This window comes from Pelophylax lessonae, assembly GCF_965119305.1.
Source record: "Pelophylax lessonae genome assembly, chromosome: 3".
NCBI classification, from domain to species: Eukaryota; Metazoa; Chordata; class Amphibia; order Anura; family Ranidae; genus Pelophylax; species Pelophylax lessonae.
The window spans coordinates 318,028,760-318,043,132 of record NC_138770.1 but is presented as its reverse complement, the minus strand read 5'-3'; the positions used below and the strand labels follow the sequence as shown (position 1 = coordinate 318,043,132).

The following is a 14,373-nucleotide window of genomic DNA, read 5'->3' as shown; positions in this document are numbered from 1 at the left end:
CTGTGCGACTTCAAAGTAGTTTCTGCACTTCTTTGGTTAAACTTTCATGCAACTTGAAGTTCATAGACCTCAATGAAAACCCTCAAAACTTGCAAGAAAGTCACACCTGCATTAGATAGATGCGATTTTGATGCAACTTTGGATGAGTGCAACTTGTGCAGAAATGAAAACTTTTTATTTTCTAACAAATTCCATATTTTCAGAATGATTGGAATTAGAATCGGTTGAAAATTGATCAATCAATTCAAATTCTGTGTGAAGTATAGCTGGTTGTTAAAGAGTGGGCCTGGAAGCCGGCCACCGCATCCTTAACAACCGATGACTCATCAGCTGTCAGTGAGTTTTCCCACTGACAGCCAAGTGTGAAAAAAAGAATGCTAGGCCCTTTAGTTCTGGTATGGATTTTAAGGGGAGCCCCACGCCAAAATTAATTACTTGCCTACTGGACACTTATACCCCCTTCCTAACCAGACTAATTTTCAGCTCTCACATTTTGAATGAAACTTACTCAGTCATGCAACACTGTATCCATATGAAATTTGTGTCCTTTTTTTCACACAAATAGAGCTTTCTTTTGGTGGTAATCACCATAAGGTTTTGTATTTTTTTGTGCTATAAATTTTGTAAAAAAAAATGCATTTTTCTTTGTTACGGTTAAAAATTTTTGCAAATTAGTAATTTTTCTTTATAAATTTTGGCCAAAATTTATACGGCTACATATCTGATAAAAATAACCAAAATCAGTGTATGTTATTTGATCTTTGAGAAAGTTATAGAGTCTTTAAGCTATGGTGCCATTTTACTAAAAATTGATCACACCTGATGTACTGACGACCAATCTCATTTCCTAAAACACTAACAAGCCAAGACAGTATAAATACCCCCCCAAATTACCCTTTTTTTGAAAGTAGACATTCCAATGTATTTAGTAAGAGGCATGGTGAGTTTTTTATGAGGTTTAAGTAAGCGCTGACTTAAGCATGAAGCGCGTTACCTTTCATGTTCCTGTCATACCGGTGATGTGATTTTAATACTTCAATAAAATTACCAAGTTGTGCAGCAATATTCCGGATATTTGCATGTCTCTGAACCTCACAGCACGGCATGCCATCAGTCGATGACGTCACAAGGGGGAAGTGCCACCCGAAAACTTCACCGGGCAGCCCCGCTCCTTAGGTATTTAAGAGCTACCACACAGCGGAGCAGGCAGTTCGCGGGAGCAATTGTTGGGGTCGGAGGGAGGCGTAATTGACGATGGATCTTCTTCGGGGAACTTTTTTTAAAGGCTAAGCCAAGTCAAAAACTAACGAACTCTAAACCTGCTCTTTGCCACATTCTAAGACTATTCTATCTAACCCTGCCATCTCAGATGTGGGCAGCTTGAAGCCAGCGAGATCCTCTTCGGCGTCCTCTTCCGCCTTCTTCGGTCCCTCGATGCCCTGCGCCGGCCCAGCCGTCACTTCCGGTGCGCGCGCGTCATCCCTCCACAGCTTCTGGGCATCGGGGGCCGGTGCAGGCGCAATGATTCCTGGGAGCTATGAAGTTCAGCTCCCAGGAATCATTGCAGAGCCAGGAAGTCACCACGGGCCGCGGCTGAGGAAGGAGGAAGAAGTAAGGTAAGTATATTTTCTTCGCTACGAGGTAAGTAAAAAAAAAAAAAAAAAATGCGATTATCCATTTCTTTTTCAGGTGACCCGGAGCGAGAAGATGGAGGCAAGTATAAAATTAGGGTGGAACTCCACTTTAAGGTCTTTTGGCATTGATGATCAAGTATTTACCTGGCCAGAAAACTTGATATAAGAGCCTGCCTGAGGGTGGAGATTAATGGCATATTTTCTGAATGGTCTAGAACAGTGAGCGGTATGCCCCATGGCTCTATCTTGTGACTAACCTTGTTTAACTTGTTCATAAACATGGCAGTTGGAATAACTATTTCATTCTCAGTGTTTTCTAATGGTACAAAGCTAAGCAGGACAACAATTGCACAACAGGCCATAGCAACTTTACAAGACGACATAAAGGGCAAAATAAAGAAGCGGGCAGCTTTATGGCAGATGAGGTTTAATACTGAAAAATGTAAGTAAAGCACTTGAAAGCTAAAAATCTGCATGCAAGTTACTTGCTAGGGGGAGAACCTCTGGGGAAATTGGGAGGCATCTCGGGGTCCTTCTAGATAACAGACTCAGCAACAGCATGCAATGCCAAGCTGCAGCAAGCATGATAGCAGATTATTAACTTGCATTAAAAAGGATATTTACCTAAGAGATAGAACTATAATTCTGTCACTATACAAAACCCTGGTTCAGCCACATTTTCAGTATGCAGTCCAGTTTTGGTCACCGATCTTTAGGAGGGATGTAACTGAACTGGAGAGAGTCCAGAGAAGGACAATGTTGCTAATAAGGGGGCTGGAGAAGCGTAATTATGAGGAGCTAAAAAAATGTAATGTATTCTCCATGTAGAAGAGGTGCTTAGGAGGGAATTTAATGGCGATATACAAATTTTTAAATGGTGACTAGCACTGGGAGAAAACTATTTATTCTAAGGTCTCTAAAAAAGACATGCAGTCACACAAAGAATTTGGACAAGAACTGGTTGAATCTTAAACTGAATAAGGGGTTCTTTACTTTTAGAGCAGTGGAGCTCCCCTCCACATTTGGTGGGGTCAGTGGGGAGTGTAGCTAAATTCAAAAAAACTTTTAGATGTGTTTCTTCGTGAACACAATGTACAGGAATATGGAAACTGTTAGTGACATACACACATGTTGAACTAGATGGACCATTTTCTTTATTGAGTATTTATATTTATAGGCATTGGCACACAATTAGGTATTATCAACTAACCCAATTGTGACCCCTCCTATTGAAGTAACAATTGAGGGGGAGGGGGAGAGGGGAGAATTTCACAGGAGAAGCCAAGATTTGCATGAACATTTCAAAAGCTTTCATATCTCTGGATCTATGCAACAAATCATTTTGACATGCGCTTTCTACTGAAGGTTTTTTACTTCAGGATATTTTGACTACTGCTAATGGTAGCAGATTGTAAAATCCAAAACCACACAGATGAAAATCAAGTTTTGTGTCATTGATAGCAGGAAAATTTGCATGTTTTAATGCGAAGAGAGATTTCCACCAAAATGTGAAGTTCGGCCCAACTGCAGAAGCCAAATGGTGGTGTCAACAACCCCAAATGATTCATGCAAAATAAACAAGTTGGGAAGTTCAGCTGATAGACATTGCACTTTTGTATTGAGACAAGAAGGGAGGAAACCTGGTTTTAGGAGTCTACAAGAAACACAAAAGTTGAATTTTGGCTTAGCTTTAAATTCTAAATAATTCTAAATGAATCTGGCCCCTAGGTGTCTCCCCTATAACCCTACCCTATTCAGAGGGTCCCAAGTTTTGAAAGCAAGCAATGCAGAGTAATCAGGAAATGGAAGGGAGGGTTGGCCTGTGTCTTGTACTGTATTTCAAAATATGGAATTTACAGGTAAGTCAAAATTCCACCTATCTTAATCGTACTGTACAGGATACAGGCTGCGTATTCGTAAATTCTGGATGTTCCCAAGCAATGAATAAGAAGGGTGGGAAACAACTAGGCAAACCGTACTGTGCCAACAGACCCAACGACAACAACATTCAACAAGAGTGCAGCTGCAAGAACCTTGCGGATGAAAGCTGCTTCTGCAGAACACCAGAAGTCCACCTGGTAAAACTTTAAAAATATATGAACAGAGGACCAGGTGGCAACCTTACAAAATAGGGCTACAGAGGCCTAGTTCTAGAATGCCCACCAGGAAACACCCACTGACATGGTGAAGTGGATGTGTAAAAGTGTAGATTTGTTCTTTAGAGTGTAAGCTCTAGCGATTAGTTGTCCTATTCATCAAGAGATAAATGACTTGGAAGTAGGACATCCCTTGTGAGGTACCAGAGAAAGAACTAGAGAGAGTCCATCTACGTCCAGGCAATGAAGAGCAATTTCCTTTGACTGCTCTGCAGCAGGGCACAAGGATTGAAGACTATGTCTTCATTGAGGTGGAAGACCACCTTAGGAAGAAAGAATGAGGAATGGCTCCTTACCAGAGTGAGCCGAAAAACCCAGCGACACTCCTGACAGACATGATTGTAATGGTTGTGTGCATTGAGCCGATGAAAAGCTGCATGCAACATCCATTTTGTTCATGTCTCAGCTCATCTCAGCCATGTTGTCATGTGAAGGGCATAACCACACCCCCACCTTTTTCTTTCAGTTATACAATACACAAACTGTTGACTGATGCCAGGACCTAATCAGTCCATTGATCGAACACACAGACCCTTTCCATTACCAATCCACATTTCCGTCTGGAAACCCTAATAAAACGGTCACCCTCGCAAGCTGAGCAATCCAGAGAACTAACAGATACTGGTCATAAATAGCTCAGTTGGAGGCCAAACTTCAGCATGTTTTATAACTCTTCAAATAATATCACAGCCAGAGTATGAACATATTTACTTTCTTCAGTTAATTTGTAACGTTTCAAGTCCAGACACCCCTATGTCAGACCATATGGGGAACCACTGGCATACCTTATCCCTCGACTGAACTCTGCTAAAACCAAGGGCACTGCAAGTATTCTTCCTTTCTAACTATATTATTACTTCCTTTTGCTTTATTGTATCTTTATTGCTTGTAAAACCCTTTTCTGTAATTATTTTATTTGCACCATTTGACATTTTCTTTATTCAACATTATTTTGGAAAGTGAAATTTTGGCAGAACATACCTGTCTGTGGTGACAGTGTGTGTTACAGACATTTATTTTAAAATCATAGCTGGTATTCCTAAGATTAGGCGTTTCCTCCTCTCTGTCAAAAGGCAGTGGTGGTAGCTTAAAGGGTTAATTGTTTAATTAACATAACCCAGTGACAATCACTCTCAGGTTGATAGCACCTAGATTGGGTCCTGTAAGTTGGAAAATCTTTTTGCCAGGTGCAGTAGAGCGTGGCATTGTTATGCAAGTGGCAGTGTGGTGTGAGATTGGCCAGCCCTTTGGCACAGGTTTGTGAGGAGGGCAGGGATCTCCTGCATTTATCACAATGATAGCAACCAAAAAGGCCACTTTCCAGGAGAAAACATTTAAGGGAATATACCTGATGGGTTCAAAGGCTGGTATCTGCAGGGCATAGAGATGTTACAGCGATACTAAACACACTGTTTAATTTACATTTAAGGTACATTTGGCTTGTTAACTGACTACGCTTCTGCTTATCCTTACCTGATATATCTACTACTGGACTATGGCTTACTCACTTCCTGGTAGGGCGATCCAGAGTACAGTGACCTAGTACTAACACACAGCAAAAACCATCCCCACCATCAGGAGCTCTGGTGAACACTGGTTAATACTTTGACTCCACACCTCAGTAGAGCCAGTGTTATCTGCCAGAGTGACCTGCTTCTGTACTTATCCAGCTGGTTTGGTAGGTACCTCGCTATTGCTGTAGCTACTGGTCTCCGAGCCTGACTCCAGATCATGACATCTTGCTTGGCTAAACAGGAGTATGTGTAGGTCAAGAGGAGAAGCATGCTTGTTCCAGGCCGATAAAATGTTGTGCTGGAAAGGTATTGACTGAATCTGGGTGAATGGAACAGCCTTGAAGGAGGCTACCATGAGGTCTAGAGCTCTCATGGAGGATCTCACTGAGGGATGTCTTACTGACCTCAATATCCAATTGTTTGAGAGAGTTTCACCACCTATTGAACCCACAAGTCTGATTCATCTGTAGAGCAGAGGCAAGCAAACTAACAGATTTCCACCCACTCTTAGGAGCAGGGGTTGATCTTTAAGTGGACTGTGTGGCCCGAGTATCATGTCGAAAGAAGTGGTTCACCCTACATTTGAATATGAAGCCAGAGTGGAGCGATTACGCACTCTGCATGGCTCCAGAGGAAGGGGGTTTTTGGAAACTTCTGCTGTGGAAACCTTCTGTAACATGAATTTTAATTAAGCTGTCAAAAAGACATGCTCCTTCAGTAACTTAGGCAATAGGCATCTTTTATATGCAGCTTCAGCTGTCCAGGCATTGAGGCACAGGATTCTGCGCATGTGAATGGAGATTAAAGTCATTCTGGAAATATTGCATTTCATGGCATGTTTTTAAGGCATACACACAAAAGAGGAAGGTAGAAGGTAATTGCTAAGTTAATGGTTAGTTTAGGTTTACAAAAAAAACTGCCTATGCAGGTAACATACACCTGTAGATAAAGACAAATTGTGCAGCTTTGATCAAAGTTAAATAATTCTCTTGCTACAGGTGTAAGCCATTACACCAAAGCCTGGCTGAAATATTGGATGGAAACATCTTGTCCTGCCTTGTTTCTAGGACATGGCTAGGACAATCCCAACCAATTCAAACCCCCTTTCATGCTCTCTCTCTTCCTTATCACAGCAGCCATGAGCTCAGCAATGCTGTGATGGAAGAGATAGTGGACCATACATGTCTAGGGCAGGGCGTTTGAGAGCTCGCTCCTATAATAATGGGGGTCAGCAGAAATGGATGGGAGTGTCTTAGCAACATCCTGGCAACAAGGCAGGACGGGATAAGGCCATCTCTGGGATATTTTTAATTTGGCTTTGGAAAGTACATAAATGGCATACACCTACAGTAAGGGCATTATGCAACTTTGGTCAACGCTGCAGAGTTTATTTTTATCTACAGATTCCCCTCACCTGCATAGGCAGTTTTCTGGTAAGGGTGAAATTAATTTTCAAGACACAGTCCTGGAATACAGGATCGTGTTGGTTGTTCATTGTCCCAGTCCAATTCACTGCAGTTCGACAGAAAGAAATTATAGCGATAGCTGACTGCAGAGGTGGGCCTTCGGTGTAAAGAGACACTTTAAGAGCATCTCAATCTTCTAATCTGTGGAATCTTAGAATGAAGGAACATGTTCAAGTGGTACAGTGTGACGTGAGCATGTCCTCAAAGGCTCTGCCTGTGTCCAATAACCTGAATGTATGAGCCTATAAATCAGAGTATATCAAATACGAACTATATCTAAATCTGCCCCTACCCCATTCTAACTACCTGTAAAGAAAAGAGCTATATACTTACCTATTCTGAGGGCGCTCTGGTCCGGTCATATGATCAGCTATCAGCACTGGCTTCAGTGTAGAAGAAGTGCAGCTGACAACAGATGCCCCATAGTAAGCCTATGGTTGATATCTCCCAGGCTCTGCAGCTGTTGTCTTTATCTCTCCTCTTCATTGAAGCCATCTGCTGGGGAGATCATGTGACCAGACTGGAACGCCCTCAAAATAGGTACATTTAGACATCTTTCATTTACATTTTAGGTGTACTTAGTATTTGACTTGTATTCTACTTTAATAAATAGAACAATAGCGTGTATGAATAGGAAATGTCTGATGTATCTTACTTTATGAAGAGATGTTCTTTCCACCAACTGGAAAGGTGCTGGGTCAATCTTGCAGTTGTTAAAATTGATAGTTTCATCCAGCTGTTGTTCTTCCCACTGTATAATCTGTAAGACAACAAAAGCTTTGAAATGGCCTTCTGGTAACCTGTACTGCACATGTAATCACTTATTGCCACTTTCATTTTTAGCAAAGAGTGTGACTTTAGGGCATTGATTTGTAATTTACAAGGCAAAACACAGGACATTAACACTAATTTTCCTCCTAATTTTTCTAGGATAAATGGGCCTAGTTTACAAAAACTGACTGATGTAAAAGTGAACAACATTGCTTCCAACAACCAGATACTTCCTCTCCTTTTTCACCTGCACATGAAATGGGATAGGCAGACTGTTTGATATAGTCGACACAGACACTATAAAGCTAAAAGTACAAAGACTGGAGGGTTAGTTAATTTTGTGCAGTTACAGTCAACTACATTTAGATGGTGTACCATTCTCGAATACAGTAGTGGCCCCTTCATATTGACCGTGATGTGAGGCCTGTTCAGAATTAGTCAATATGACAAAGTGCATTAACTTACAGCTAAAAAACCCTTAATCATCTTCTACTGACCTTATTTGGGAAAACTGAATTTATATTAGTTGCTGTGGGCAACTACGTTTGGCACTACAGTTTTGCGATTTGCAGTGCCCTATAAGATATGTTTAACTGTCTCAGTTATCTGAAGGTACACCATTAGTTAGTCCTAATTTCTTTTCAACTGTACATTGCTAATACAGGATTGTTGTGTGGCAAAACAAGACAGTCACTTTTGGCTATGTCAAACAATCTAGCTACATCTCTAACATACAAATGTAAAATATATTTGAGTTATACAATGCATATATCTTACAATGTAAGTTATAGTAATCATAAGCCACAATAACACTCCCATTAGAGTAGCTGCAGCTAAAGTACATAACAAATAGCTGAACTTTATTCTAGCTGCACAATGTTCACAATGTTTGAATGAAATTTTAGTTATAGGTGGAACATGACAGCCCGAGTAAACCTAAGGCTTTTTTGATAGAGTTATAATTCCTGTCCACTTTGGAGATGTGGGTGTTCCAGAAATCTCCCTTTTTATTCTCCTTGAAATAAAATAAATACAAAACCCAGCTAGGATAGTGGCACAGCAGATATGCAGACCCAGAAATTCAAACACACATCTCCAACATCTACCAAAAATGTAAAAATCTTTTTTGGGTGGACTGACCCTTTAATTTCCTACACTAGTGCCGCAGTTTCATATATCCAGGAACAATCCTATATTTTCCTTGGAAATTTTATCTCCAGTAATTGTGGTTTCTTGAAATATCCCTGTTTTTCATGACAGAACACCACATAATAAACTTGCTAATATTTATTTAAGATTAACTGATTACTATTGCTTAAATTAGATTATTCATCCCTTTTTACAGGTTTCTGTTTCAGCATTGATGAATTGAGGTGCAGCATCTTTAATGCAGAAAAAAATAATAATTTCCAATATTTGGGAATGAATTACTCCGTGGTCTTTTGCATTAGATTATGACAAACAATAATGTCTCCAAGTGTCCCCAGAAGTTACTGTAAAATGTTGGCATTGATGTGATATGACAACATTTGTCTGGTATTGGAAGTGGCATTATGCAGAAAGAAGCCTAAAATGTAAAACCAATGCATAATCAGCTTCGGACATCAAAATGTATCTGCTAGGCTAATTAGCGCAAGAATTAACTCAAGAAAACAATTTAATTTTACTTATTTTGTTGTATGAAAAAAAAAAAAATGTACAATGCAAATTAAATCAGGTTTTTTTTCTTGTGACTCCTAGCATCTGCCAGGTTAATAGAAGCCATTAACTGGAAAACTCACCTGTGATGGTGACATAGTGTCTATCTCATCCATATCTTCACCCTAAAGGACAATATATGTCAATATTACAGTGTATGCTAACATGGTAATTTAACAAGGCAGTGTAATGGGGCTCATTTAATAAGACAGGAAATACAGCCATAGTGTGCAGAGATAAAGAACAATAAATCAGATTTCAGCATTTTTTTATTAACAAAGAAGGAGGACACATAATTGGTGGTTTGCTATGAATGTCTGTACTGTGTTTGCGGTTCCTTGACTTAACAAAAAATGGATGGTACTTTAGTTTATCTATATATTTGCACCTCTATAAGCTATCTGCCTTTCTCTGCTGTATATGCACAACGGGTATAGAAAAGTATCACACCCCTTTAAAACTAATCACATTTTGAAATGAAGACATACACCATTTTTGTTCTATCCATCTGTATTTACTCAGTGCAACTTAGAACAACTGACTGAAAGATAACATACCAACATGTCAGAAAAAAACAAAGAAATTCAAAAACAGAATCACAGAATGAAGCCCCCCTTCCTAAAAATGACTTGTAAACTCAATCAGGTGTAGCTAATTACCTTCACAAGGACACACAAAACCATTTGACTTTCAACTGTGATAAGCTTAGATCATTTTGATTAGCTCAGCATGGAAGTAGCTTTTCTGGAGCATTTCAGTCTCTGGTAGTGAAACCAAAGCAAACAAACAACTATGGGTGGCAAGGCACTGTCATAAGATCTCTGGGATAAGGTTGTGAACAGGCACAATTCAGGAGATCAAACAAACACACCAACAAAACCACAAAAAAGCGCTGAATGGAGACTCACTGACGTGAATTATGGATGGCAACTATGTGCAGAGTAGTCATTGTTGATGACACCAGCGTAAATTATGAAACAATGAAAAGTTTATTGGGAACAATGTGTCAATGATAAAAACTACAAGGGTAAAAAGTGCAGAGCTCCCCTCAAACATACTGGTGAACCAATACAAGGCAAAGACTCACAGGATGGATCTCCTCTAGCGTGCTGTAAGTGGTAGCTCCACCAAAAAGGACGGTGTTGCAGTGAAGACTGCCGTGATATTCTCCAGCGTGTGATGATTGGCGAATGGAGAAAGCACAGAGGGGGAGAACACCACCATAGTAGGCTGGGGAAATGTCTGAATATGAGGCAAGAAGCAGTCACGCTGCGGAGGATGACGGAGCCGACAAGCGGCTTTGTGAACAGCGGAGAACCAGCCCGGGTGGGACGTCATACACTCGAGGAATCGGCGTCTGAAGCGAGGTTAGAGCCGCAGGTGAAACACAGGTGGGAGGGAGAGATGCCAGGGAGGGTACCTGTTGTCCTGACGACACGTTTTGGGCATGGCCCTTTGTCAAGTCACGTGATTTATACAGAAAATGGGGTTTAAATAGGGGCTTGCCGTGGTATATGTTGGATTTTAACAAACAAGCCACAACTCTTTTACGTATAAACTATCGCATCACAGTCCTGGCTGGTTTTGTTATAAACCTTATAATCATAAAATCATGCTAAAAACAATAATTATGTAACAAGCTTAAAAAGCACAATTGGAAGAAACAGTTAAAATAAAAAAGATGACCATAATAAAAACAAAAACAAAAAAGGAGGGGGGGGGGAAGGGGGGAGAGATACCGTAGAAGAGAATACTTGCAATACAAAAAAGCTTAAGGGTGACAGCCATATAGTTTATACCCACAGGCTCCCTCACTGCCAAGGAGAGGTTCTCTCTGCTATGAAGGCGAGAATCCTTTTGGATTTACAAATTGGCCTCTTTAACCCCCAATGGGTTGAATGAGGAGTTAGATGTGCACAGTATCCTTTAGCTCCTAGTTTTTTGTTCAATTTGGACACATTTGACCTTTTGTATTGCACATTTTCTCTTCTTTTCAACCATTCTACGGGTACCATAGCTCACATCAGTGGGTCCATTCTGCGCTTTTTTTGGTGTGTTTGTTTGCTTTTCAGCACCGCTCCAGATTTCCCACATAGCTGCTCTATGGCCCCCTGCCTGATCATCATGGAGGGAACATTGGTCTGCGTCCCTGAGCGCCAGACTTTTTTGTTTTGGTTTTACAGGAGATGGATACAAAATATTCAAAGGCTTCATCAATGCCTAGAAGCACAGTGAAGCCTTATTATTAAGAAGTGGAAGGTATTTGATACAACACAAACCCTCCCTGGATCAGGCCGTCGCTCCAAACTGGATGAAAGAGCCAGAAGGAAACTGGTCAGAGAGGCTACCAAGAGGCCTACAGGAACTCTGAAGCAATTACAGGAATTTATGACAAAGAGTGGTCACTGAGTGCATGTGACAACAATATCACAAATTCTCCACAAATGTGCCTTGTATGGGAGGGTTGCAAGAAAAAAAGCCACTCTTCATGAAAGGCCACAGGCAGTCATGACTGGGCTTTGTCAAAATGCACCTTGAAGATTCTGAGGCCACATGGAAAAGGATGCTATGGTCAGATGAGACTAAAATGTAATTTTCTTTAACGTACATCATGGGACACAGAGTCATATGGGTTATACGCCACCTATAGGTGAATGGACACTGGCAACCAATCAGACAGGAAGCCCCCCTATATAACCCCTCCTACAGGAAGTACCTTTTTTTCCACCAGTGTCTTAAAGGTGATGGTCACAGTGAAGTATCTTTTTTTTTTTAAAGAAGAAGAAAAAAGATTATGCTACAAACCCCAATCAGAACAATCGGATCAAGACTGGGACTGTTTCCCCACCGGTACTTTCAAGCATTATACAGATAGTAAGCACTTCCAAGGGTGCAAAATTTCATCACACAATTATGTCCATTTACTTACCTATATCTTATATACTAAAGGCCTTCTTTGCTGTTGCAGGGTCTGTGACAGTAGCAGCTATAGGAGTTTGTCAGTCTTTAAAAGACCGTTTTAAGCGAGTTTCTAGGACGGTTCCTTTTCAAGGAGAGTCTGTGGAAGATTTGACAGATCTACCTCGCACTTTAGGTTTTGCAATGGATGCTCTTAACCACTTGCTGACTGCCGACAGTAATCCTACTGCGGCAGTGCGGCTCCCCTGGTCCAGCAACGTAGACCTATGTCGCTGGACTCCTAGTGGTCTCGGCGGCGCACGCACGCCGGCGGAGGCTCACTCCCGCTGCCTCTCTTCCCCGATCGCCGTGGAAAGTGTGTGAAGACCCGCCTGCTTATGTAAACAAAGCAGGCGGATCTTCTCAGTGACAGACAGGGAGAGATCACAGGATTCAGCATAGCTGAACCTGCGATCTCTGTCTGTCACAGAATCCCCAACCCCACATGTCAGTAAGCATGAGGCATACATTTAACCCTTTGATAACCCATAGAGTTAACCCCTTCCATGCCAGTGTCAATATTACAGTAACAGTGCACATTTATAGCACTGATTACTGTAGTAATGTCACTGGTCCCCCCAAAAGTGTCAAAAATGTCAGTTAGGGGTCCGATCTGTCCGCTGCAATGTCACAGTACTGCAAAAAAATCGCAGATCGCCGCCATTACTAGTAAAAAAAAAAAAAAAAAAAAAGAATAAAAATTACATAAATCTTTCCCGTAGTTAGTAAACGCAATAACTTTTAAGCAAACCAATCAAAATACGCTTATTGCGATTTTTTTTTACAAAAAATATGTAGCAGAAAACAAATTGGCCTAAAATGTTAAAAGATTTTGATTTTCTAATTTTTTTTTTTTTGGGGAATGTTATATAGCTGAATGTGAAACGTTTTTTTTTTTCAAAATTGTCGCTCTTTTTTTGTTTATAACGCAAAAATTAAAAATCGCACAGGTGATCAAATACCACCAAAAGAAAGCTCTATTTGTGGGGAAAGACTCCATACAACAAATGTCACGGTTTGCTCTTTTAACAGTGCATATGCGCAGAGTCCTATGACTAAAAATCTGGTCTGCAGAACTACCGTGTAAAAAGTTGCTGGCTGGATTTCCCTTTATTGGAGAATGCCTATTCGGCGATGATCTGGATAAATATATTCAAAAGGTGTCAGGGGGGGGGGGGGGAAGAGTGCCTTACTACCTGTTAAGAGGAAAAGCAAACATAGATTACTAGTACTAAGACTCCCAGTGCTTCTAATCCCAGGCAGTTGCGATGGCCCCAGCTGTCTGGATTTAGAGCTAAGCCTTCAGGTCAAGGGCAGAAGAACCCCTGGGCCCAGAGATCTACCAAGTCTACCTCTAAGCCTACCTTGTGAACAGGCGCCCCCCACTCAATCGGGTGTGTGTGTGTGTGTGTGTGGGGGGGGGGGGGGGTTGGAAGGCTGCTATGGTTCTCCAAGGTCTAGGTAGAAATAATTCAGGACAAATGGGTTTTTGTCACTATCTCGCAGGGATACAAACTGGAATTTCGGGTGTTCCCGCATCCTCGGTTTGTAAAGTCAAACATACCTGCAGATCCTCTAAAAAGAAGATCTCCTTTTCGGGCTCTGGACCATTTAAGGTCTCAAAGAGTGATTACAGAGGTCCCGGAGGATGAAAGATTCAGGGGTTTTTACTCAAACCTTTTCGTAGTCCCAAAGCCAAACAAAAACGTGAGATCTATTCTGGATCTCAAAGCCCTAAACCATTTTCTAAAACATTCGTACTTTCAATTCAGTCAATTCACTCAGTTATGGCCTTCCTGCAGGAAGAGGAATTTTTAGCATCCAAAGAAATCAAGGATGCATACCTTCAGATGCCTATTTTTGAGGCCCATCAAAGGTTTTTATGCTTTGCAGTAGAAAACCGTAATTTCCAGTTTGTTTCAGAGTGTTCACAAAGATCCTAGCTCCAGTATTGGCAGCTCTAAGGTCTCAAGGAATATCAGTGATAGGATATCTAGACGATTTATTACTAATAGATCGATTGGCTTCAGGTCTAAGCCGGAATGTTTTCCAGACAGTTCAGTTCTTAGAATGTCTGGGCTGGATTCTGAACTTGGCAAAGTCAGCATTACAGCCGGTCCAGGGTCTGGAATATCTGGGTTTCCTTGTGGACACAATACAGGCAAAGATATTCTTG

General features: G+C 41.0%; 1 protein-coding gene across 2 annotated transcripts in view; it reads right to left on the bottom strand.

The window, feature by feature from the left end:
• The window catches only part of CLCN2 (chloride voltage-gated channel 2), a 684,072-nt gene that overhangs the window by 39,642 nt on the left and 630,057 nt on the right, over positions 1–14,373 (bottom strand). For both annotated transcript variants that reach the window (XM_082249904.1, XM_082249905.1), the window contains 2 exons: positions 9,323–9,364; positions 7,426–7,530 (listed from right to left, as the gene is read on the bottom strand). In XM_082249904.1, the coding sequence (XP_082106030.1) occupies positions 7,426–7,530; positions 9,323–9,364 (147 nt within the window). The remainder of the gene's footprint in view (positions 1–7,425; positions 7,531–9,322; positions 9,365–14,373) is intronic.